Genomic DNA, 26,835 nt, shown 5'->3' with positions numbered 1-26,835 from the left:
TGTATATAGGGCCTAAAGTAACCATTAACCCACACTGCTCTCCCACCATACATAGCCCTGAAACAGATTGGTCATCCAAAGCAAGTGTCTGAGTCAAAATAACCTGGGGGTAGACAACACAGAGGAGGAGGAGGAGGAGGAGGAGGAGTTTATACCCCACCCTTCACTACCCAAAGGAGTCTCGGAGCACCTTACAATAGGAGGAGGAGGAGGAGGAGGAGGAGGAGGAGGAGGAGGAGATTGGATTTATACCCCACCCTTCACTACCCAAAGGAGTCTCAGAGCACCTTACAATCTCCTTTCCCTTCCCCTCCCCACAACAGACACCCTGTGAGGTAGGTGGGGCAGAGAGAGCTGACAGAAACTGCTCTTTTTCAAGAACAGCTCCGACAGAACTATGGCTGGCCCAAGGTCACATCAGCAGGTGCAAGTGGAGGAGTGGGGAATCAAACCCGGTTCTCCCAGATCAGAGTCCACGCACTTAACCACTACACCAAACTGGCTCTTATCTGTACATTGTTCTTCTTTTCTCTGCAAAACAGATTGGGGGGGCGTGGTCCCGACAGCATATACACGCTGGCCAGAGCTGCCAAAAATTTGCTTTGCTATAAAGACACACACCAAAAAGATTCAGCCTAAAGACGGTGTGACAGTACTGAACATGGCTGTGGCATCTTGTACTACTTGTCCCCTTAGGCACATCTAGCAGCAGTGCAATAAAAATGCATAGGATATTTTAGCTCGCATTACATTCTGAATTTAAAGAGCTTCACCTAAAGAAAAGGAAGTTCTCCCGTTACTACTTTAATTAACCTTGTGTTCTGAACTAGCTGGTCTTCTATCTGGCTTTGATGTTATTTTTTTCCATCAAGAAAAAGCACATTTGCTCCGACTCCAAAAGGCAAGAGGCGGAAGAATACTAATGTGTCCCCAACACCGCTTTCAGCCTCCCAACAAGAAGAATGGCTGCAAGAAGGGAATCTTGGCTGACAGGCTCATTTCCAACTTAATGACGACAGATATTTGCCACAAACTCTTTGCAGGACACTAAAAGCAGATGCTACAGATTGAGAAGCAGCTCCACATGGGCAACCAAACTGACGGAGAAACCTGTAAAGCTTTCGCTGTAACCTGCACACATCTCATTGATAGCAAAAGGCCCCCCAAGAATTATGGACCGCACAGGTTAGAGGTAGCAACACACGCACAAATCAGGGCTTGCTACCACATCACACAGTTGCGTCCTTTTTTTTTTTTTTTTTTACAAACACAACATTGCCATGATCAATTCTTACTTGGCGAGCCCTTTTTTAAATACATTCTTACTTTATACCTGCATAAAAACCATTGGGCATTATCTTGCCTTAGAAAGGAGGAAGTTCCTACAGCCAATGGAACCTTCTTCCAACCTAAGTGGTTCTTCCACGAGAGGAAGACACACCTGCTTCCGATTCTGCTCAATGCAGTGGTAGCAAACAAACCATCAGGACTCCAAATCCAAACGCCACCATTATTCCATCAACGCTTTTCCCATCACCGCACCCTTACCACCGCTGGTGCGGGTACCATCGGGGGTGCGAGACGTACCTGGCGGATGATAGGGCTGCGGGGACATATATATGGTCATCGGATTGATATACAGCTGCAGAACACCATCTTGATTTATAAATTGGAGCAAGTAGTGGAGCACTGATATTTTATTGATTGTATTATGTTGTATATTATATTGCATTTTTATATTGTTCTTATTGTTTTATTAGGCATTTATGCCCTTGTTAGCCGCCCTGAGCCTTCGGGGAGGGCGGGATACAAATCTAAAGAATAAATAAATAAATAAATCACGTGGTAAAATTCTGCAGCCTGAACAACCCGGACTAGCCTGAGCTCACCAGAGCTTGGAAGCTAAGCAGGGTCAGCCAGGGTTAGGGCTTAGATGGGAGACCACCAAGAAAGACCAGGGTTACCATGTGGAGGAAGGCAATGGCAACCAATGTTCCCTCTAAGCTGTGGAGTCTTGTGAGCAAAAATTCTACTTTGTGAGCCACTGGCATGAAAGTGGTGAGCGAGCAATCTGGCTGCTGCATAAATGACTTTCCTCTGGAGCCCTCCTTCCTGAGCTGAGACAAAAATGTGTGAGCCGGAGGCTAAAAAACGGTGAGCTAGCTCACACTAACTCAGCTTAGAGGGAACACTGATGGCAACCACTTCTGCTCATCTCCTGCTCTGACAGTCCCATAAGGGGTTCCCATAAACTGGATGCCCTAGATGACACCGAGGAGCTTTATGGGCTGTTTTGGATGTCATTTCCCACCGTCCCTCAGGATTCCCGCTGGAATGGGGCACAGAGCTCATGTGCTCCTTCCCCACAGAATTCCCCCCCCACACACACACACACTTGAGAATAAATGAGCCAAGCTTGTTCGCTTCTCCTTACAAGAACAGAGGATGGAGAATGGAAGAGATTGCCCACACATGTTGATTTGGGAGTCAGAAACTGGAAACACATTTTCACAACTATCTTCCACGCGGACACCGTGCTCAACTTTTGTTTTCCCCCCCTTCTCTGCTCCCTCATCCCACCTCCCAAAGAAACGAGAGGCTGAGCACAGAGGCCTGCTCCTAGCTGCCATTTCCTGTCGACCTGAGAGCCCACAGGAAGCAGTTGCAGATGACACAGCCAAAATGCCAACAGCCTTACTCGGCTTTCAAGGGCCAGCAGCCCACAGCGGGCAGAGTGGGAAACGCAGCCCCAACATGTCAACAGGGGTTTTCCCTCTCTTGAACTGTCTTAGCCATGTGCTGTTTGGAGGGAAAAAATGAGCCCACGGAAAACCCCTCAGGCCAGTGGCAGATTTCCAGGCTGTGGCTGAAACAGAGGCACCAGCAGACAGTCAACAAGAGCAAGAGAAAAGGGGGATGTGCAACTGCAACTTTAGGCAACGTTTCCATCTACAGTCAGACACTGCTATATCTTTTCCAGGCCTCTCCGTTCAGTGGGGGTCATTCTCCTTACAAGGGTAGCAATACAGAGCTTGCTCAACCAGTCTGCATACGGCAAGGAAGTTCTGTATACTTAAAAACAACCAGTGCAGTTAGCAGAACAAAATCACCCAGAGCTTGTACACATGCAGAACTCAGAGAAAGAGAAATACCCCCAAACAAGCTTTCATTTAAAATAAATAAATACCATATCCCTTAAAGCCATGTCCCAAAGGACAAACTTTCTGCCCAAGACCCTGGAGAGCTGCTACTAGCTTGAGCAGACAACATTCACTGTGAGGGACCAAAGGCCTGATTCAATATAAAGCAGCTTCACAAGTTCAAACCACAGGTCAGAAACGGCAGCTATGATCTTTGTTCAGCGAGCAGCACCGAGCCCTGCCTTTTCCCAGGCAGTGTTTAGGCAATGGGCTGGATCCAGTGGAAGGATTCACAGAACGAACTGGAGATCTTCCCTACCTTCGCCATCTCCAAGCAACCTGCATGTCCCTTGAAACTCCTCCCTGGGGAAATCGGGAAAGGCTTGCATGCCAAGTGTGCCCAGGATACAGTGACAAGGTGGTCAGTGAAGGAAACCTGCCTCTCCCCCAGCTTTTGCTTCCAGTGGTGGAGAAGGGAAATGGTGGCAAGTTTACCTGATTTCCTGTCATTGCTACAGTGCCCAGACCCACAGAACATTTTGCTTGGAAGGTTCTCCCAATCACCAGAGAGGAGTTCAGGGAGGTGAGGCAGGCTGCTTCAGACAGGGGAAGGTGGGGAAAGGCCCGCTCCACCAAATCCTCCTGAGAACTTGTCCACCTGAATCCAGTGCAATATGAGCACGCTCCTGCTTGGTCACGACAAGAATCAACCTGGTTCACGCTCCCCCTCCTTCGTGCCTTTGGACGCAGAAGCAGTGTTGAGGACTTGCCAATGCTGGGATCTTCATTCCAGTTTCAAGTTGAGATTTGGAGTTGAGATTTCGAGTTGAGATTTGGAGCACCGACATTTTATTTTTTACTAATTTTAATTAACTGTAGTATTCTGTATTTACTGTATTTATATTGTTTTTATTGTTACAATCTGGCATTCGCCCTTGTTAGCCGCCCTGAGCCTTTGGGGAGGGCGTGATACTAATCCAAAGGATAAATAAATAAATAATAAATAAATAAATTTGCGGTGCTTTAACAAACGGAGAGTCTCAGCCTGCCTTCAGATGGACGTTATGAACAGCCAGAGTTTTAGGGATGTCCGAATCTAGTCCAAGTGTCATGCAAGCAGTCTTGCGTGGTTGGCAGAAGCCTCAGGGATGGCTGGACAAGGGCATCAGTTGGGCCAACACACAAACACTACAACCTTGATAAATGTGTAGGATCAATGGCTGGTGACTGCTCGGAAGCTAGAAATGGGGAAAGCTTTCCAATGGTGAGCGTTTCTTTGTCCTTCCCCATGACCATGTATGAAAGCAGATCTACATGTAATACATTCAATATGCATAAAATGTATAAAAGCAGAATTCTTGGGGCAGATTCTAGAAGAAGAAGAGATTGGATTTATACCCCACCCTTCACTTGGAGTCTCAGAGCAGCTTACAAACTCCTTTCCCTTCCCCTCCCCACAACAGACCCCTTGTGAGGTAGGTGGGGCTGAGAGAACTCTGACACAAACTGCTCTTTCAGGAACAGCTGTGCCAGAGCTTGTGACTGACCCAAGGTCACATCAGCAGGTGCAAGTGGAGGACTGGGGAATCAAACCTGGTTCTCCCAGATTAGAGTCCGCACACTTAACCACTACACCAAACTGGCTCTCGATTCTAGGCAATCTTGGCACAGAAATTTAATTTCTTTCTTCTTTTTTTAAAGTAGAGCATATACTCAGCGGGGAATTCCTACCAACCGAGAGGAGAAAAGCTATTCTCTTATTGCTGCAGTTATGGGATCAATACCCCTTTTCCTTTCATCTGCCATCACTAACTGATCAATGAAAACCATTAACCTCCACAGGCAGAGCCAGCCCTTGGTTAGATCATGGCTGTCTCCGATGAGGAGATACGTCCTTCCCTACTTTGCCTTCTCTCAATCTGTGGCATCTGTCCTTCTGAAAAAGCCCCTGAAAAACAAGAAGTGGAACTCTGTGGGTAACTATACCTCATAAGGTTCCTTCAGCCTCTCTGCAAGAGCTGCAGGGCCTGGAGAAAGAATCTCTGGAGTACAGGGTACTCGTACAACTGCTGCCTTCCCTGCCAAAAGGGAAGAGTCCGTGGCAAAAAGGGCAACTGTAGCAGCCATACTTGCGATTCTCATGCCGCTGCCATCCTGACACCATGGCGTGTTTGGGTAACTAGCCCCCTCATCTCTTGGGTGTGGCTGAATCCAGGACTAGAGTATATACTCCGACCCTCCTTCCCGTTAAAGGTTCTTTTCCGATCACCGGAGAGGATTTCGGGCAAGTGAGGCAGGCTGCTTCAGAAAGGGGAAGGCTCACAGCCACAGAGGGTTCCTTCCCAAAGGGATACAAGGGAAGTGCAGAAATCGGATCTGAACACAGAGCAAATGTTTATACGGCACCAGCAGTGTCCTGGGTCTCTCTGGAGATCTGGAAATAGGTTCATGACATCCATGCAGAGAGTTTTACATGTGTGATTAACCAGCACGAGATCCCACAGCAGAAAAGTTGCCTGGTGTTTTATGCTACTTGAACAAGTAACCCCAATAGAGTTTTATGTGTCTGTTCACTTTCACTGTGAAAGAGGTCAGAGCTCACGTACCGAAACCAGAGGAAACAGACACTTTTAGGGAAATTGTCTTAGGGATGCTTACATTGGTACAATGATTAACAAGCTACCTTCTTTAACATGTCCATATGTGCAGGATGTGCGAAGGTCAAGACACTGGATTGAGCAGAGTTACTGATCCATCCAGATGTTTACAGAGTCTGGAAATATGGGCTAGAAGTCAGGACCGGCGTGCCTAATCGCTGATCTTTGCCCACACTTCATGCTGACCCACTTTATGCTGACCCTTGCCTACAAAGATATATATATATCACAGTGTATGTATATGTACACACACACACACACAGTGACATCGAACAGGCTTCGTTTTACAACAGGACTATTCAGAAAGACAGTGGAAAATACATGAACAAGACCCAAATTCTCCTTCACTTGCAAAAAAGGAGACTCCTATTCAGTCTTTCGTCTTCTTTCTTATTGGGCTAACGACCAAAGGTGTTGCACCAAGATACAAAACAGAATACCCCAGGCCAGAGGAGGAGTCATGATATTCAGCCAGCCTGAGAAAGAACTTCATTCAGCCGCATCTTTGTCTATAATTATTCCTGGAAAAGGGAAGGGGGGAGGGAGAGAAACCCACACCCAAGGAAAGCAGTACTATCAAAAAACAGACACAAATCCCCAAGTCCCAGTTGTTATTGAAGGCTGTTCCAGCAGAGCATATTTAATGACCTCCCCACAGCTCCCTGTTAAGAAGGCACGTCCTATTGGATGATCTGTGAAAGATCTCTTTTCAAACGATCCAAGGCAAATGCAACAAGCAGTCTGGAGCGCTTCACAGAGCCTCGTGATTTACAAAGGGATCCCACATTTTACATGAGCCGCTCCAGATGCTTCAGTGTTCAGCGGCTCCTCTTGCAAGCAAGTGCAAACACTACATACAGTGATGGCAAAGACTCCTCCATCTATTGTTTTCAGAATTCAACATTCAACTGTAGGTTTTTATATATAATCAAAAGCAGTAACAGAAGAAGAGGAGGAGGAGGAGGAGAAGATTGGATCTATATCCCGCCCTTCACTTGGCGTCTCAGAGCGGCTTACAAACTCCTTTCCCTTCCCCTCCCCACAACAGACACCCTGTGAGGTAGTTGGGGCTGAGAGAGCTCTTGACAGAAACTGCTCTTGTTCAAGAACAGCTCTTGTCAGAACTATGGCTTGCCCAAGGTCATCCAGCAGGTGCAAGTGGAGGAGTGGGGAATCAAACCCGTTTCTCCCAGATTAGAGTCCGCGCACTTAACCACTACACCAAACTGGCTCCAACAGACCTCAAGAGCAGGCACTTCAGCTTTGTGGTCAAAAAGACGGGTACTATAAGTAAAAGACGCTCACTATAGCATTTTTTTAAAAAAGTAAATCATGAGTTTACCCTAAGGGGGAAAGAGAATGTTATCCTGATCTCAAAGGACAATGGTGGCTACAGTCTGTATACTTCTGGTGGTGCCAGTAAGTCACCTTACTTACTCCCTTGGAATTCATTAGGGTTATTTCTATATTAGCTGATAGCTTTGTAAAAGCTAGGAGAGGGAGCTCTGATAAAGAAGGCTTGCCACTCTTCTCTCCATCTCATCCTCCTCTCATTTGCTGTAGAGTGATACTAACCTAACTCACAAGACTGTTGTAAGAACTGAGACACTCCATGACTCTCTGTATACTCAAATTCTTAAGATTAACTGCAATTGAATCTCAGCACTGCATGATAAAAACAGAAAACCCCCCCTGAAAAAAGCTTGCTGTACATACAACACGTACCCTAGCTCTTAGGACTGCTGAATATAGTGAGAACACATAAGTAAATACTCCCCATGAAGGTCAGGGGAGAATGCTGTCAAGGAGGTCTGATTTGCAGGCATGTGAGCTGCCCTTTTGTCACCAGGATGTACAGACAGAAAAATGCAAAAAGGACATCAGGGTTGACAGAATTCGGTGACTTTGAAAATTAATACCGGTCACTTGACTACACAAGAATGATGCACGATCAGTTGCTTCCTCAAGGATTACGTCCCAGAGACAACCCATACCATTTTCTTTCTTATATCACTATAAAGTCAGCTACAGATTTCAAGGTTTTTTCAACCAAAAACAGAAAAACAGCTAACAAAGTCAGATGAATTACATTACACAAAAATACATCTGCAAATTTATTATCTAAATAAAGCTAATGAAAATGTAAACAAATTCCTTCTCAACTTAGATAAACAAAGTCAATCACGTTTCAACTGCAGAAGAAATAATCTTCATAATCAAGGTTCTTAAATTTGATATATCATTTCCACTATGATACACAGTCAGTCTATTTAATTGATTTTGACATCTCCACTTTGATATTCAGTCTATTTAATTTAAACAGAGTCTTCACTTCATTCTCTCAATCCCCACTCACCGTTTTCTTCTCCAGCTGTTTTCCGACGATCCTCAGCCGATACATGCACCAGCTGCAGGATGAGGGGTCGCCGGGTCACAATCCCCGTTCCTCTTGGGAGCAGATCCCTTCCCACCAGGCTTTCCAGAACGGAACTTTTCCCACTGCTCTGAAAATTGAAACAAAGGCCCATGATTTCTTCATATATTAATTCAAAGGCAGATACTTGGTCTTGGACTGTACCAACAGCCATGAACGAGTTACCAACAAATCAGAAAATTCACACATCCCAGACAGACATGACTACGCAAGAACACAAGAGCCCTGCAGGCTCAGACCAGTGGTCCATGTAGTCCAACATCCTGTCTCACACAGTGGCCAACCAACTCCTCTGGAGATCCAACAACAGGGCATCCCCAACCTGAAGGATCTCCACTAGTATCAACCAGGCCTTTCTAGGCCAACAACCAGAAGCCTGTTGGAAGCTCACAAGTAGGCAATGAAGAAATTATCCAGGACTCGCAATCATGGGTTTAAATTAAGGGCGGGAAGGTGCCAGCTGGATATTAGGAAAAACTTTTTTACAGGAGGAGTTCTTCGACGGTGGAAATCAGCTGCCTAGGGAGGTGGTGAGCTCCCCCTCACTGGCAGTCTTTAAGCAGGGGGTTGGACTAGATGACCTGTATTGGCCCCTTCCAACTCTGTGATTCTGTGATTCTAAGGAAACAGCTGCTGACCACCAGCAAAAGGAGTTCATGGGGTACTCCCTCCAAGCATCACAGTGGATTTTGTTTCAGGTTTTTCTGCCATCAAGTCACAGACGAATTACGGTGACCCCATTAGGTTTTCAAGACAAGACCCGTTCAGAGGTGGTTTGCCATGGCCTACCTCTGCTCTGGCGGTCTCCCAGCCATATGTTAGCCAGGGCTGACCCTGTTTAGTTTCTGAGCTTAAGCTAGCCTGGGCTCTCCCCACCAGGGCGCTATCCAGGTCAGGGCTCACTGGTGTTCAAAGGGGGCTGGATCATTTCTGGGAAGACTGGCATTTCAGTTGCCATCCACTGACTTCCAAGAAATTATCCAGCCCCCTTTGAAAACCAGATAAACTAGCGGCCATCAGCACAAGTCAAGGCAGTGAATTCCGTATGTTATTTATGTATTTTGCTGTCTCCAAACCAACTACCCATCATCTTCACTGGACTACCCAAAGTTTCTAATATTGTGAGAGGAGGGGGAATTCCAAAAGAATCCCCATCCAACTGAAGAGTGAAATCCTGTACACGTTTACTTGAAAAACTGTAGCAACCTTGGCTAAAACGTCCAAGTAAAAATACCTAACATTAAGCCATAAATGTTTAACATGTACTTCAGACCATCATTTTAAGGAGCAATAAAGCAAAAAAGAATTGCATCCAGATAGTTTAACAGGACTGTAAGTGAAAGTTATTTTTCTCCTGCTTTCTATTAAGAGCAGGTCTTATGAAACAAAGAATTGTACTTGCGTCCACCTGTGTGCTGTCTGTCTGCAAATCAAAAGCTTTTAAATAAACCCATGAGCTCAATACAAACTGGAAGAAAATAAAATTGTAGATTAACAAATGAGCCTACAATCCATCACACGTATTTTACATTAAGTGCATCTTATTCAAAGTCATCCAAAACATGAAATCAAGGGGATTTCTGCAGGGATGACTGACACGTATTCTAAACATAAAATGCATTACAACCGGGCCCTATTTTTAAATTGCTCCAAATCAAAAGACCCATGCATCCACCCCAATGAATTTTCAACCCCTGCAGATCTTTGAACCGTACAGCTAAAAAGTCGCTTCTCCACTTTTGAAGTCTCCTCGTTAAGTGCATACTAATAAAAATGAATGGTGCGGCGTTTCATTTCAATATTTCTAACACCGTCAGGCTGTTCTTCAAAGAAGAGTACTTCACGATCAGCACTACCCGGAGTAGCCTTGTAGGCATACTTTTTTCAAGCAGAAGCGACCCTTCTGCCCTCCCACCTCACTTTTACTAGGAAACGGCAGTGCCACAATCAGGATCCTCCGGCAAGCGTACTTCCTATCAAGGCTTTAAAAAGTTTCCAGTAGATCTAAGTAAATGAAGCAAACGTTAGGAATGTAAAATATTTTTTCCAAGTCCTAAGTTTAAAGATGCAACACTGGCACTCAAAAAAAAATCTGTTATGCTGTTTTGGCTCAGCTCAGGGTGGGACACAACTTTTAAAGCAGAAAGAGACAGCAAGACAAACATCGCCATCCGCACGTCAGAGAGCTGCTGCTTACACAAGCTCCTTACTGCTCCAGAGCAGAAAAACACTTGTGTCCTCTTCAGTGGGATGAGTGTCCTTGTCTATTTTTCCACAGGGATGAGACAATAGTCCCAGACACTGTACACAGGCTGTTAAAGATAATATATTTATTTATTATTTTTGATTTATAGCCCGCCCTCCCTGCAAGCGGGCTCAGGGCGGCTCACAAATACATTCAATGCGCATGATGTCAACTATACAGGAACTCTAAAGTACAGTCATGCCTACCCCACACAGCCGCACTTTCCAGCCTGCCTTGTTCTGCCATTAATACAATATGAGAGCAGATAGTTACAGGGATTTGAAATACTGGAACGGGAAACTTAATTCCCTCAAGTAAGGGCCATATAGTTGGGCCTCTACTTCATGCACCATCATGTAAAGAAAGCATGGGGGAAAGTCTACCGCTTTATCAACTTGAAAGCTTTCTACAGATATACACACTGCACAATCAATGAAAGAAGCTCTTGACTCATAAAAACTGAATAGATTTTGTTCGTCTGTGAAGTGCCACTGGACTCAAGTTCAGTTTTCCCCGGAACAGATGAGCACGGTTACCACTAAGAATATAAGATCAATCTAGTCCAACATCCTGTCTCACACAGTGGTAGGGTTGCCAAGTATTATTTTCGCCGCAGCAGGGGACTCCCGGCTGGCGGCTGGAGAGCATGCGCGCACACCGCATCCACATCACTCAGAAGTGACGCAACCACACCGGGCACGCTGGGGGCGGGGCCACGACCATCCGAAGGAAAACCATAGAGTTTTCCCTCGGATGACCGTGGTCCCGCCCCCAGCGTGCCCGGCGTGGGCGTGTCACTTCCAGGTGACGTGCACGTCGGGGTGGGGTTCCCCCCAGGGCCCGATCCGCCGCCGGCGGGAAACGGGCCTCTGGGGCGGGGGTTTCCCCGCCCCCGCGGGTACTTGGCAAGCCTACACAGTGGACAACTGGTTCCTCTAGAGGTCCAACAACAGAGCATAGAGGCCAAGGCCTTCTCCTGACGTTGGCTCCTGGTCCTGATGTTCAGAGGTTTACTGCCTCTGAATGTGGAGGTCCACATTCACCTTGGCTAACTGCCACTGATAGTCCTATGCTCCATGAATCTGTCTAACACCCCCCCCTAAGTCCTCAAGAATTTTCATCATGAAGCTTTCCAAGGGGCAAATAATCTTTAGTAAAATGCCCACGAATACATAAGAAAGGACCACGCAGCCTTATTGATCACAGTTCTTTGCAAAGGTGCTGGTGAGAAACTGGCACCATCCTCACTAAGGCCCATTCTGCATCCAGCATTCGCTCCGCTGTTTTACCAAAGCCACACTGGAACAGAAAAAAGATGCGGCTCAAAACCACATTCAAATACCCGGGGGCCAACGCCATACTGACTGCAGAGTCACCCCTGAACAGTCATAAAACGGCCATAAATCTATGCAGATGCTGCCATAAAACCGAGAGATCAAAGAAAGTGAAACCAACATGCAGTGTGGAGGCTATAATAAAATCCAACAATCAAACGAAAGTGAAAGTGGCATGCAATGTAGAGGGGAATTTCCGATCCAACCTGGGTTTGGTAAAACAGCAGAGCGAAAGCTAGATGCAGAATGAGCCAATGAGGTACAATGAATTAGCAAGCTTTCCCCTTGGGTTTCTAGGAGACAGCCGTCCCCTGCTGAATGAAGGGCAAACAGCAGAAGCTCCCTCCCCGCTTCTTAATGCCATAGGCTCCAAATTAAGAGACATCTATGCCTGGTACCCTAAGAGAGGCTAATGGAAGGAACAGGAATTGACCTCTATGGCATCTCATCGAACACCGCTCAACTGGATGCCTAGCAGACTCCCTTCCTGCTGCCAAGAATGTACAGTATGAGCAGCTAATTAGTGTCAGCTTCACTCGGCTGATCTTCCTCAATATACAGAGCAGAAGAGGAAAAGCATTGCCTTCCACAGAGGAGGGGGGGGACTCCTGGCTGGCGGCTGGAGAGCACGCGCGCGCACACCGCATCCACATCACTCAGAAGTGACGCGACCACACCGGGCATGCTGGGGAGACCCAGGATGCCCACCCCCCTGACTCAATAAACTGTAACGACCTTTTGTTCGACTGGGGAGAGGGGAGTGCAGGCAGCTTTAAAAGGGGATTGGACAGATTAATGGAGGACAGGCCTGAATGGCTACTAGCCATGGAGATTAAAGGGAACCTCCACATTCAGAGGCAGTAGACTTCTGAATACCAGTGCCAGGAGGCAACACCGGCGGAAGGCCTCGGCCTCTGCACTCTGCTGTTGGCCCTCTGGCTGGCCACTGTGAGACAGGAGGCCGGGCTAGATAGACCAGTGGTCTGACCCAGCAGGGTTCTTCTTATGTTCTTCTGATGACCCAACTGGTGTATCTGATGAACTCCGGTAATCTATATGTTTACTGCTACTGTGCACCACCAACGTTATATAAACCGATTTTATTAATTGTGTTTTATGATGATATTTTTATTTATGTTTTTATCTTATTTACTGTTGCAATTTTATGTAAGCCGCCCTGATCCTGCTCTGGCGGGGAGGGCAGGGTACAAATCAATACATTTCAGTGGGTTCAGACTGGAGTAACTCTATAGGACTGCAATGGAAAAAAAATTAGGTTGGGGGGGGGGGGGTTATTATAAGCCGTAATAATAAAAGGCAGTCTATAAACCTAAATACAAATATAAAATAAGTCAAACCAATCTCTCACACACACAAATCTGACGCATGAAGCTGTCTTACACGAAAGCAAACCACTGGTCTAGTGAGGCCAGTATTGTCTACCCTGACTGGCACCAGCTCTCCAGGGTCTCAGACGAAGGTCACTCTAGATGCAGGGGGCTGAACCTGGGACCTTCTGCATACAAAGCTGATGCTCTGCCCACTGAGCTATGGCTCCTCCTGACCTGGATGAAAAGGGAAGGTGAGAAAGTTACCAATGCCTTCTATACTAATACTAAAGAATTTCCTTTCCATTTGGAATACAAGGGACCAGAGTTCCCTCTAAGCCTTGGAGTCTGTGAGCAAAAATTCTACTTTGTGAGCTACCGGCATTAAAGTTGTGAGCAAGTGATTTGGCTACTACATATATTAGTTTGCTCTGGAGCCATCCTTCCTGAGCTGAAACAAAAATGTGTGAGCCAGAGGCTAAAAAACTGTGAGCTAGCTCACACTCACTCAGCTTAGAGGGAACACTGCAAGGGACCCCTTCAGAACAAACCTTGGCAATGGAATACGTGCCAGCAAGCGAGTCTGCAGTTTCCCCACTGTTAGCACTGTAATCACAATGGAGCTTAATTTCACTTTACCGCATCCAGCACAAGTAGACTTGCCCACAACTAATTCTTGTCTGGCCACTGAGATCTGCCAAGAAGACAAGCTCTACCATGTACCACACCGGGGTATGCAACGTGTATTACATTTAAGTTCTTTAAAACCCATTTCAGGAGAGAAATGGTCCAATATACAGTAGGCACACATACTTTTCACATCAAGGCACACATGGAAAACCAGACACTGGCCACATTGCTGCTCTTGGGAGTACAAGATGACAAAATTTCAAGGCATTTAGACACCGTGAGTGGTCCCAACATGGTAAGAGCCAGACAACAGGAAGGAAGCCTGAGGCCATTTCCAGAATATATTTGGCAAACACACAAAGGATTACAGGTGCCGCACCCAGGAAAAGTCAAGCTCGCAGTGCCTCCAAATCTTTACTCTAATTAGCCTTTAGAAGATTAAAATCAGTAATTAGATCTGGTTTATCTATCTGCATAGAGACACAGACAGGACCTTCCTAACAACAGAACATCACTCAGGAAAACCAATTTGGTCTTGGGTTGAAGCAAGCATAAATCACTACTGCCCTGAACAATTTGGTCACCTACCAAAAATACAGAACATGCCTTTTAATGCATCTTTCAGTCTGTCTTGTTTCTCTCACAATAATGCAATCTAATTTTGTCTCGGATAGTGTCACACTCACATATCAAATCGGGATTAGCTGACTTCCGCACAGCAACCAGTTCCCCCAGGTTTCCTCACAGCCATTGGAACTGCCCAACTGAGAACCGCACCAACAGGTCTTCCAAATGGCAGGTTTCCCCCAATTTTTCCAGCTGCAGTCTGGTAGCACAGGGGAACGGTCATCACAAGGGGACTGGAGAAGTAAAATGGCACCAATGTGGGCTAGACTAGGAAACATCTGGACGTTCCTGTCACCACGGCAGCCTCGCAGGCTTTTCTGTGATATTTCCAAAAAGATCACAGTAAAATAGGTTTAGAAAAGATCACAGGAAAGACGGAGAAGAGCCAGAAGTTGCATGAGAGCACCACAGTGTTGCATGGAACGGGGAGGTGAACAAACATGCTTCCCATCAGTGGTAAACCAGACCAAATACCCAGTGTGGAAGCAATCTTAGCATGTCACTAATCCACCCAGTACTGAACAATGCAATGACTCCCATATAGTACTGCTATGAATTTGCTCGTACTTAATCTTGAATGATCTGACAACACTAAGTACACAATACATCACCGACATTATTAAGAGCAGTGTTCCCTCTAAGCTGAGTTAGTGTGAGCTAGCTCACAGTTTTTTAGCCTCCAGCTCACACATTTTTGTCTTAGCTCAGGAAGAATGGCTCCAGAGCAAACTAATGTATGCAGTAACCATCGTTTGCTCACAACTTTAATGCCAGTAACTCACAAAGTACAGTTTTTGCTCACAAGACCCCATAGCTTAGAGGGAACATTGATTAAGAGCCTACCATTTTTCTTTGAAGTAATTTCAAAGACTTAAAAAAAAAATTTTAAATCATGTGCTGCAAAAGAAAAGCTTCTTTCATTGCAAGGCAGTTTTATTTCAAGATTTGCACATCACTGTGGTTATGCAAACTGCCGATGATTTGAGAGCCTATAAAGTATGCCAGCAGCAGTTCATATTAGGGCGCCTTTAGAATCGACCATAAAATTGCACAGATACATTATATTCAACTGTTTCCCATCAAAGCAGCTACATTTTCATTTTAAAAAAATGTGAAAGCCACAACAAGGGACTTCAGCTTTTTCGATATACACTGGAAAGAGCACTAGATCACTCTGCTCCTAAACTGAATTCCATAGATAGATGATAGATAGATAGATAGATAGATAGATAGATAGATAGACAGACAGACAGACAGACAGACAGACAGACAGACAGACAGACAGACAGATTAAACTATCATTAAATTTCATCTGTATGGAAAATGGCTCAAAAGACATCCTAAGTAACTGTGCTCCAGTTCTGGTTGTAAACACTCTCTGAGCAGGACCAAGCCACATCCACAGAGAATCAAAAATCAGGTCACCCAAGTTCAACAGAGCATATTTCCAAAGAAAAGTTGCATCAGCAAAACAAGAAAAAGAGTAGGGCAAGAAAGGCACCCAAGGAAAAATTGAAACATGGGTTCATCTTAAAACTTACACAATATACGAAGATAACACCCCAATTTATGCTAGAAATGGCTAAGAATAAGAACACCCTGCTACACAAAGCAGTAAAAGTCAAGTCCTCATCAACATGCCAACGAACACTAGGGTCACTACACAATTGCTCATCTTGGGTTGAAATAAGAGTCAACCTTTTCACTATGTAGGAGCCCTGCTTTCACTACAAATGACAAAAGAACCCAGCAAGAAAGGAGCAGGCCTCTGCAGGATCAAGCCAACAATCCCACCTAGTCCCCCCTGCATAGCCGCTCACCAGATGCCCAGGTAGGCCCAAAAGCAAGGCATGAAGGCCAAATGCTCCCTTGTGGCCACCCCCTAACAACAGAGAGGTATGATGGGAAGGTGACATGACAGAGGTTTCCAAAATCATGCATGGGGCAGAGAAAGTGATAAGAGATAACTTTTTTCTCTCCCTCAAAATACTAGAACTCAGGGGCATCCAATGAAGTTGATATGTAGTAGATTCAGGACAGACAAAAAGCAATACTTCTTCACTCAACCAGTAATTCACCGCCAGTGATGGTCACAAGCATGGATGGCTTTAAAAGGGTGTTAGACATATCCATGGAGGGTAGGTCTATCACTGGATAATGGCCACGCAGAGATAAGGGAAACTCCATATATAGACAGAGCTAGCAAACCTCTGAATACCAGTGCTGGGAGGCAACATTAGGGGAAGACCTTGGCCTCTATGTCCTGTTATGTGGTCCTCCAGGTTAACCGGTTGGCTACTGGATGAAACAGGATGCTGAACTAGATGGATCACTGGTCTAATCCAGCAGGGCTCTTCTTACGTATAGATGCCACAATCAGCCATCATGGCTAACTGCCACTGATGAACTTTTCCTCCATGAATCTGTCTAAATCCCCTTGCAAAGCCATCTAAGCTCGTGGCTATCACTACACCCTGGGGCAATGAATTCCAAACATTAATTCTGCATCATGTACAGGTGTGCTTCCTTTTTTTTTTCCTGTGTTGAATCTACTGGGTGCCCCCAAATTTTGGAAGAGGGAGAAAAAGTTCTATATATGATGCATAATTACATGCACTGCTACTATATTCCCCTTTAATATCCTTTCCCTCCCTTAACTGAAAAGCTCAAACACCTTCCAACACCTCGTCTCTTTTGGCTTTTCCGCATTTTCCCCGCATTCTTTCCAGCTCCACATTATCCTTTTAGAGACAGAGAGGCCAAGTCTGGCTTCACTATAAATCTATATCCCTGATAAGCCACAGATGCTGAAGCCAATCTAATAAGGAAAACACAAACATGTTATTGAGCATTAGGGCATTCTGCAAACTGTCTTCAAGAAAGGAAAGCCTAGCTTTAAGCACATGAAAGCATGTTGCGCCTTCTCACCATATTAATGGAGCATTTCTTAAAGAGAGAAAGAATTTATCAGACTAGTCTGTGGCGGACCAACCATTGTTCTCATGGGTGCATCAAACAAAAAGGATTCTTGTGCCAATAACCCTACCTTGAACCCAGGAGACTGGACGTCCCATTACAGCAGGTCTAATGACCTTTATTATGTTTTCTTGTTCAAATTCCACATCAGTGCAGTCTGCCAAATTGACTTTTCAATCTCAGGCCCCTGCCACACGGCAAGAAAAGACGGGGCGAAGCGCGGCTTTTAAAAGCCGCGCCAAAAAAGAAACACCCCGGCGGGATCCCACGGATCCCACTAGCTGCGCTCCGTTGCTCCCCGGCATGACCAGATGCCGGGGAGGACGACACTAGTCGGAGGGGGAGGCTGCCGTACTGCGCATGCTCGAGCATGCGCAGTACGGCAGGGGGGCGGGGATGCGACGGCGGCAAGACGCGCCGCCGATCCCACGGCCAGGATGAAGCGCCTCAACCGGATGAACCACCTAAGTAGGTGGTTCATCTTTGATGCGCTTCATCGGAGGAAGGGCCGGGTTGGAGGCGGGAGCGCGACGCCAGGCAGATGTTGCCGTGGGATCGCGCCCGTCTGATGCACCTCCAATCCGGCCTGCTCCCGGCCCAAACTGCCTCGTATGAACAGGGCCTCAGTTTACCAAATTTAAACACAGATTATAAAGACTCACTTCATTTTTAAAAAAATGCACACCCAAGTACTAACTAAAGTGGTCTCCGTGAAACAGTATCAGTTTACAAAGTGTAACACTGATTTCCATGATCTCCTGCTGGGACCGCAGCTTGGATCACCCAGCTGATATTTTGGGCCCAAGAGGTCTGCAGTATTTGAGACGTACCATGATTCACCAGAGAAGGTCAATAAAGCCAAACGACAAAGAGTGATTTTGCAGCAGGAGAACATGAGTAAGATGATAACCCTGCGTATTATACTCTTGCCTATTATCCCTTTATAACAGGGCTTTCTCAAACGTTTGGGAGGCAGAGGAGGAAAGGAATGAAAGGTCAACACCAGTGTTCCCTCTAAGCTGAGTTAGTGTGAGCTAGCTTACAGTTTTTTAGCCTCCATCTCACACATTTTTGTCTTAGCTCAGGAAGGATAGCTCCAGAGCAAAGTAATTTATGCAGTAGCCAAATCATTTGCATGCAACTTAAGAACATAAGAACATAAGAGATGCCAATGTTGAATCAGGCCAAAGGCCCATCCAGTCCAACACTCTGTATCACACAGTGGCCAGAAATACCAGTGCCATCAGGAGGTCCACCAGTGGGGCCAGGACATTAGAAGCCATCCCACTGTTGACCCCCCCCAAGCACCAAGATGACAGAGCATCACTTGCCCCGGAGTCCCTATCTATACCTTGTGGCTAATAGCCGCTGATGGACCTCTGCTCCATATGCTTATCTAATTCCCTTTTGAAGCTGTCCATGCTTGTAGCTGCCACCACTTCCTGTGGCAGTGAATTCCAAGTGTTAATAACTCTTTGGGTGAAGAAGTACTTCCTTTTATCCGTTCTAACCCGACCGCTCAGCAATTTCATGGAGTGCCCACGAGTTCTTGTATTGTGAGAAAGGGAGAAAAGTACCTCTTTCTCTACCTGCTCTTTCCCATGCATAATCTTATAAACCTCAATCATGTCACCCCTCAGTCGTTGTTTCTCCAAGCTAAAGAGCCCTAAGCGCCTTAACCTTTCCTCATAGGGAAAGTGTTCCAACCCTTTTATCATTCGAGTTGCTCTTTTCTGCACTTTTTCCAAAGCTATAATATCCTTTTTAAGGTGTGGTGACCAGAATTGCACACAGTATTCCAGATGAGGTCGCACCATTGATTTATATAGCGGCATTATGATATTGGCTGATCTGTTTACAATACCCTTCCTAATAATCCCCAGCATAGCATTGGCCTTCTTTATTGCAGTCACACACTGTCTCGACATTTTCAGTGAGTTATCTACTACAACTCCAAGATCTCTCTCTTGATCAGTCTCTGCCAGTTCAGACCCCATCAACGTGTATTTATAGTTAGGATTTTTGGCTCCAATGTACATCACCTTGCACTTGGCCACATTGAACCCCATTTGCCATGTTGACGCCCACTCGCCCATCTTTGACAGATCCCTTTGGAGTGCCTCACAATCCTCACTGGTTTTCACCACCCTGAACAACTTCGTATCATCCGCAAATTTAGCCACTTCACTGCTTAATGACAGTAGCTAACAAAGTAGAATTTTTGCTCACAAGACTCCACAGCTTAGAGGGAGCATTGGTCCTCACCCCAATACAACAGAAGCCAAGACTATGAGAGGCTGAAGCTGAGTTACTCTCACCTATGCCATAAGTTAATGTTGGGCAAGTGAGCTGCATACATCGCAAAGAAGAGCAGCGGGACATTAAGTACTGGAAGCTCAAGGGTGGCTCAAATTTTCCAGCAAATGATTACTCAGAAATAAGTCCCACTGAACTCAATGGAACTTGCATTTTAGCAGGGCTAGTACTGCATTCACAAACTGTGTGGCAAATCAGACATGAAAGGTGAATGCTACTCCTTCATTCTTTTCCATTCATAGTGTTGCATGATACTACTATGTAATCAACATAATGCATATTAATCCTAAAATTCTATGTATTTTTATACAATTTTTTAAATTTTGGATGCAGTACTACAGAGGAATGCAATACCTGGCTGAACCCCTCATTACGTTTCACGACCTTGTTACCGAGGATCGATGAGGTTTGAGTAGCCCTGATAACGTAACTCCCGCTTTGGGAGTAAACAAAGTAATTGGGATCACTAGTTTATTGTACCTATCATCACTCAGAAATAACTGGTTCTAGTTCGACTAGCTCTGCTCTAGAGATAGAAGAGGAAAGAGGAAATGAAGTTAATTGGGGCTTTTGGATCAAAATCCTGTGGAGACTTGTGCACTGGACACTGAGTAATACAACGGAGACTATGTCTTTAGCAATGCTTATTTATTAAGGGGATTTCTTAACAAGTTTCAGAGGTAGATAACATTATAAAACGTTAGCTGTTATTTTCCGTCTATCATTTTAGTCACTGGTTTTACATACCTAATCTTCACATTATCACATTTACTAATTTCTTGCATAATACAGAGGGCTAAAAACTTTCAATAAAGTTATTGTAACTCCAAAACGTCTGGGTGGACTGTTGGAATACTGTGTACAATTCTGGTCACCACACCTCAGAAAAGATATTACAGCGGGCTTCCGGTCTGGCTCCCGCGCATGGCGGACGCTTCCTCGGGTCGCTCCCGAGGGCGCCTCGCCCGCCCGCGGTGGAGGAGGGAATCCGCGCGAGTGGAGACCCGAACAAGCCCCTCAGAAGAGAGGAGCTCGGATCCGGGGCGCTTTAGGGCGCACTAGGGGGGAGTCGCTCTTTCGACCGAGAGGTCGGAGAGCGAGGCTCCCGCCATGCCCTGCCCCAATGGACCTTGCTGCGTGAGCGACCCCGAACGGGGTTTAGCGGAGCCACCAGACGTCACCGAGTGATAAAGCGACCATCCGCAAAAGTGGAAAAGAAAAAGAAAAGATCGGCTTAACTGTGAGTTGTCAAAATGCAGAGAAAAAGAACTGAAAATTGTTTCCCCCCCCTCCCAGCGAAAAAGGCGAAGAGGTTAATCCTCCATCTATACAAGCGAAAAAGAAAAGGAGGGGGGGGGATGAATTGAGCGGACAGTGATGTTTTCCTTTGATGTATTTGAAAGCGAGAAACTTGTCTCTCTGGAGCACATTTTAAGAACTTTCTAAAAGTAAACAAAAAAGAAAAGATGTCGGAGCTGGGCAAAAGCGAGCGGAGAAGGAGGGAGGGACTTCCGTCTGGGCGTTTGTTTGTGTGCAAGAGCCGGCTGTTGAATGTTTGGACTGTTTATGGCTGTGAATCCGACGGGAGTTTTGCAAAAAAGATAAGTTGGAATTGTGACAGCGAGAAGTGCCTGATAAGCGCTTATAAGTCAACAATTGCGAGGAGGACCCATAGAGAGTCTGGGAGCGAATATAAAAGCGAAAATGAAATTGATACCATTCTCGAAAATGGGGACCTCCGGGGCATGAAAGGAAGAGGATTTATAGTACATGAACTGAGCGTATTAACAACAACCCGAAGGAGGATCTAACAAGCCGGAAGGAGAAGACAACGGAGACAACAGAGGAAGCTCCTCCACGTCAGCGATAGTAAAAGTCCCCAGCACGCAAGAAGCGGTTCTGGATGTGCACAGAAGAGACCCTTTTTATTAACAGAATCTCAAAGGAACATTACTAACATACTAACAGAGAATACATGTAACAGGACTAAGAAAAGAAGTTTGGCAACACACAGAAGAAGCCCAAGAAGATTAATTGGATATTACTAACAGTTTAATTTACCAGTTTATATATCACTCAGCTTTCTCTTTCTCCCACTGTCTACCCCTCCCTTTTTTTTTCTTTTAAGCGAAATACCTCCCCTTTTTAGGGGAGCCAATAAAACCTTTATAATAATAAAAAAAAGATATTACAGCATTGGGAAAAGTGCAGAAAAGGGCAACTAGAATAATTAAGGGTTGGAACACTTTCCCTATGAAGACAGGTTAAAGCACTTGGGGCTCTTTAGCTTGGAGAAACGGAAACTGAGGGGTGACACGACAGAGTTTTACAAGATTATACATGGGATAGAGCAGGTAGAGAAAGAAGTACTTTTCTCCCTTTCTCACAATACAAGAACTCGTCGGGCACTCAATGAAAATGCTGAGCGGTCAGGTTAGAACAGATAAAAGGAAGAACTTCTTCACGCAAAGAGTGCTTAACACATGGAACTCACTGCCACATGAGGTGGCAGCAGCTACAGACATGGACAGTTTCAAGAGGGAATTAGATAAACATATGGACAATATTAGCCACAAGGTATGGATGGGGACTTTCAGGCCGGGGCAAGTGATGATCTATATTCTTGGTGTTTGGGGTGGGAGGCAACAGTGGGAGAGCTTCTAGTGTCCTGACCCCACTGGTGGACCTCCTGATGTCACCTGGTGTTTTGGGCCACTGTGTGACACAGTGCTGGGCTAGATGGGCCATTGGCCTGATCCAACAGTGGCTTCTCTTATGTTCTTATAGGCATTTGAAGAGTCAGGTTCCCAAGATACAGAACACTGTATTATACTGAGTGGATTCCTCCTGGAGACTTGCTTAACACAGACCTGTTAATAAAGAGTTGATTGCCATGTGTTCAATTAAAGCAACAGTTAAATTTGAAATTCTGTGGAAACACATAAAGAATATACAGAAGAGTGCAGTGGACGCAGACTGCAGCTTCCTGACAACCCCAGCTTTCTATCTTACAATTTAAAATGTAGTTTTTAGCCTCAGCTATGGCTGAAGCAATCTCAGCAGCCAGAAAAAGATGGAACAACACTCACAATAGCGCTGAATATGATTTCTCTGTTTCTGCTGTGATGAGCAAAACCTCAATAACTTATGCAAAACAACTAAAATTGGCAGAATTATGTAAAATAGAAAATACGTAAATTTGTCCAATCATGTAAGTTGCGAAAGTCATATAAGTGGTCTGTTAAATTCAGCACAGAATTTAACATGGAATCCATTTCCAAGTTTTACAAGTCTTATCGCTAAAGCTGCATTCCGTCGACCATTAGCACACTTCCCCCCCCATGGACTTTGACCTCCTCCTCTAATAACTCTACTTCAACTTCTAATAACTCTACTTCAACTTGGCCCCTTTGCTCACCCCTCCCAATACTCAGTGGTTTCATATTTTCTTCCCTTATGCCAGGTGATGCTTATTGTTTACATGGCTATTAAAAAGCACCAATGGGGCCCCCCGAAATGGATCAGTCCTAGGGTGACGGATAACTTACACACATCTGTGCCATTTCCCCAACAGAAACTCTTCCCCCTGACTGCTTTAGAAGAAGAGAAGAGATTGGAGTTATACCCCGTCCTTCACTCAGAGTCTCAGAGCAGCTTACAACCCCCTTTCCCTTCCCCTCCCCACAACAGACACCCTGCTGTGAGGTAGGTGGGGCTGAGAGAGCTCTTTAAAGAACTGCCCATTCAAAGACAGCTCTGACAGAACTATGGCTTGCCCAAGGTCATCCAGCAGCTGCAAGTGGAGTAGTGGGGAATCAAACCCGGTTATCCCAGATTAGAGTCTGTGCAGTGTTCCCTCTAAGCTGAGTTAGTGTGAGCTAGCTCACAGTTTTTAAGCCTCTGGCTCACAGACTTTTGTCTTAGCTCAGGAAGGATGGCTCCAGAGCAAACTAATTTATGCAGCTGCCAAACCGCTCACTCACAACTTTAATGCCAGTAGTTCACAAAGTGGAATCTCTGCTCACAAGACTCCACAGCTTAGAGGGAGCACTGAGTCCGTGCACTTAACCACTACACCAAACTGGTTCTCTTTAGGTACACATACCTGTATTCACTGAAGAGGTCAGGGAGGCTTCTGTATGGCTCTCAGAGCACCTCCCAACTGGCCAGCTTACAGAACAAGGGCCTGCTTCGATTTAGCAATGAAACTCACCATGTGCCCATGTCCTTGCTAGCCACCCAAAGCAATGAAGAAGAAAAAAAGGGGGGGGGGACACCAAGTCAAAATGAAGAAAAACAAAACAAGATGACGCAGAGAGAAATAGAATATTTAATAGTTTTAGCCTCTACGCGTTTCGCATACAGCTTCGTTGGGAGGAATCCTTCAGATTTTTTTTGTTTCATTCCTATATATAGACCGGAGCAAAGCATATGTATAGGATTGGAATGAAAAAGAATCTGAAAGATACTCCCTGACAAAGCTGTATACGAAACACATACAGGCTGTACAACTATTAAATATTCCATTTCCCTCTGCACCATTTTGTTTCTTTTTCTTCCTTTTGGCTATCCTCATTCTGTGAGGTGTCAGTCAAAGAAGATATTTCTGGGCTAGAAGGACTAATGGTCTGATCTAGTATTAGGCAGCTTTGTATGTTCTCATGCCCCCCCCCCCAATTTACTCAGTACAGGTATCACACAAAGGCTTTGACCCAGGAAGTCAGGCTCAAATACTATCTCAGCTGTGAACACACTAGGCAGAGTTCCACTTGCTCAGCTTTCTTTCTCCAGTTCGTAAAAACAGCAACCCAGTAACCTACTTCTACCAGGGTGTTGTGAGAACAAACTTCACCCACATTATTTAGGTTCACCGCACACAGAGCAAAACTGACTCCAAAACAGAAGGATTTACACTGACTCTGTTTCTCTTTCTTTACGTCTACGAAAACATCAGCATTGGCCCAAGGCCATTACATCTAGCATCCCTTTCAACAGCCAGCCAAATGTCCTGGCAAAGGCTCACAACTGAGACAGGACCATGACAGCCATCCCCCTGTTGTGTTAGTCCTCAGTATTAAATTCTAAAGGTGGCCATGGCAGCCTTTTCCATTAAAAATAGTCTTCTGGAACCCAAAGACTAACAGAGTTATTGTTATCTAGAAATGCTTGATCCATCCCCAACACATCTTTGTTAAAATGTCCGTCACCTGTTTTTTGGTTTTTCCCTAGTTTGTTTTGCCTTTGCAAAAAAACAAAAAAAGAAACTTTTTGTCATTCCCTTGTAATGGAGCATCGAATCAAGTTCTAACCTTTAAGGCCTTGAGTGATGTAGGACCAACGTATCTGCAGGACTGCCTCCTCTGTTACACCCCCAGGGGAGCATTACGCTCTTCACAGAACAACTTCCTGGTGGTCCACAGCCCCAGAGATATCTGGCCGCCCGCAACCAGGGCAAGGGCCTTCTTGGCCCTGGCCCCGATGTGGTGGAACTCTCTGCCAAATAACACCAGGGCCCTGCGGGATCCTAAGCAATTAGACAGCGCCTGTAAGGCAGAGATATTCCACCAGGCATTTGGTTGGGGACAGCAATTGTTTACACAGCAATTGTCTCCTCTCCTTGCAAAGCCAGTTTGTTGCCCCTGTTATCCCTCTGCTTCCTATATACCATTCCTATTCCCCACACACAGGGTGCGTTCAGACGGGCCGTTTAGTTCACTTTCGGCCCGCCTCAGAAACGGATTTTATCTGCGCAATCACACAGTCAATATCTGCCTCCTGTCCCCAGCCGTCGCTTTCCGGCTCAAAACAGCTTTAACCCGGAGTATTTTGATACCAGGTCCCCAAGTGGTGTTTTCCTGATTCTCCGGTTCCAGCCGCATTTTCCCCCTGTGTTAGCACACTTCCGGTGTCGAACCACTTCCGATTTAAACCCCCTCCCCGCTCGAAAGCTGCCCGAGGCTTCCGCTTTTCGCCCGCCATTTTTAAAAAAGCGTTGGCGGTGTGTGTATAGGCGGAGGTCTGCCACAGGGTTATTAAAAACAATGTTTAAATGGTGCCTAGTTTTAGTCTTTAGATGAGTTCAGGATCTCACGGAGGCCATTTTCGGCAGTAAATGTTTAAAGGGAAGTGTTCCTTTAAAGTTTAAGGGAAGTGTTACAGCAGTCGGGTTGAAGTGGAAATTGCTGTTCTGCGCAGGCGTGAAACTTTTAGTTCCACAGATGGCTGCTTGTGCACATGCCCAAAATGAGAGAGAGAGAAAAACAACAGCGCAGCGATCCGGAGCAAGGAGGTGAGGGTGATCATGATTCTCCAGGTTAAAAATGACTGCATCAGGGCCAAAGCAATTTAAACCGCTCTCAGCATGCCATCTGACCACACCCACACCCAAACAGACCTTCTTCCCCATATAGTCCAACTGTCTCCCCTTACCACAGTCTCTATATGGCTGCCAAGAGGGAGAGAACGGGGAAGGGGCCCATGGGACTGGACAAGGCACACAATTTGTTTGAAAACAATTAGTCTGGTGGCACGAAAGACCCAGAGAGAAGCTGGGGGGGGGGGCATGGTGACTGCCGGCAGCCCCACCTATTTATCTCATACCTGTCCCTCCTACCTCACCTCTTTTTGCTATTCGTGCTCTTGAGGCCTGTTGACATTTTTAACGCTGAGCTGCTAGACTCGCTATTCCTCACCTCCTCCCAAGAACTGAATTCTTGGGAATGGGTCAGAGGTACATGCTAATGCAGGAGCACAGGCATCAGAGCACCACGCCAGCCACATCCCGCCAGTCTCGGCGGCTGCGGCTGCGGAGGTGTACCGTGAACTGCCGACGACCCCTTGCAGGACAATTTATGTTGCATGCACCTTCGAGTACCTAAAGAAACCTTCTTTTTTTAAAAAAACAAAAACACAACCTTTCTTTTTCAATGATGGGCAAATAGGCTAGTGCAGAACAAATTAAAACAGAAGGCAGGGACACCGTAATGAGGGAGGAGGGCAAAAAAAATGTGTAATAACGTGTGTGTTGGGTGTGTGTGTGTGTCAAGCAGTGACCCTGGGGTGGAAGCACCGACTGGAATTTTGCGAGCAGGGCTCCGCTGGATTGGGGAGAGCCCCCTTCCCTTCCCCTCCCTCCGCCCTCCCCGCGA

At 45.8% G+C, this 26,835-nt stretch overlaps 1 protein-coding gene across 4 annotated transcripts in view; it reads right to left on the bottom strand.

Moving 5' to 3' along the window:
• The window catches only part of DNM1L (dynamin 1-like), a 56,665-nt gene that overhangs the window by 29,468 nt on the left and 362 nt on the right, over positions 1 to 26,835 (bottom strand). For all 4 annotated transcript variants that reach the window (XM_015412942.1, XM_015412950.1, XM_015412930.1 and 1 more), the window contains exon 2: positions 8,154 to 8,301. In XM_015412942.1, the coding sequence (XP_015268428.1) occupies positions 8,154 to 8,301 (148 nt within the window). The remainder of the gene's footprint in view (positions 1 to 8,153; positions 8,302 to 26,835) is intronic.

This window comes from Gekko japonicus, unplaced genomic scaffold (assembly GCF_001447785.1).
Source record: "Gekko japonicus isolate JY-2015 unplaced genomic scaffold, Gekko_japonicus_V1.1 scaffold843, whole genome shotgun sequence".
In the NCBI taxonomy this organism is placed as follows: Eukaryota; Metazoa; Chordata; class Lepidosauria; order Squamata; family Gekkonidae; genus Gekko; species Gekko japonicus.
This window is presented reverse-complemented; position numbering and strand designations above follow the sequence as displayed.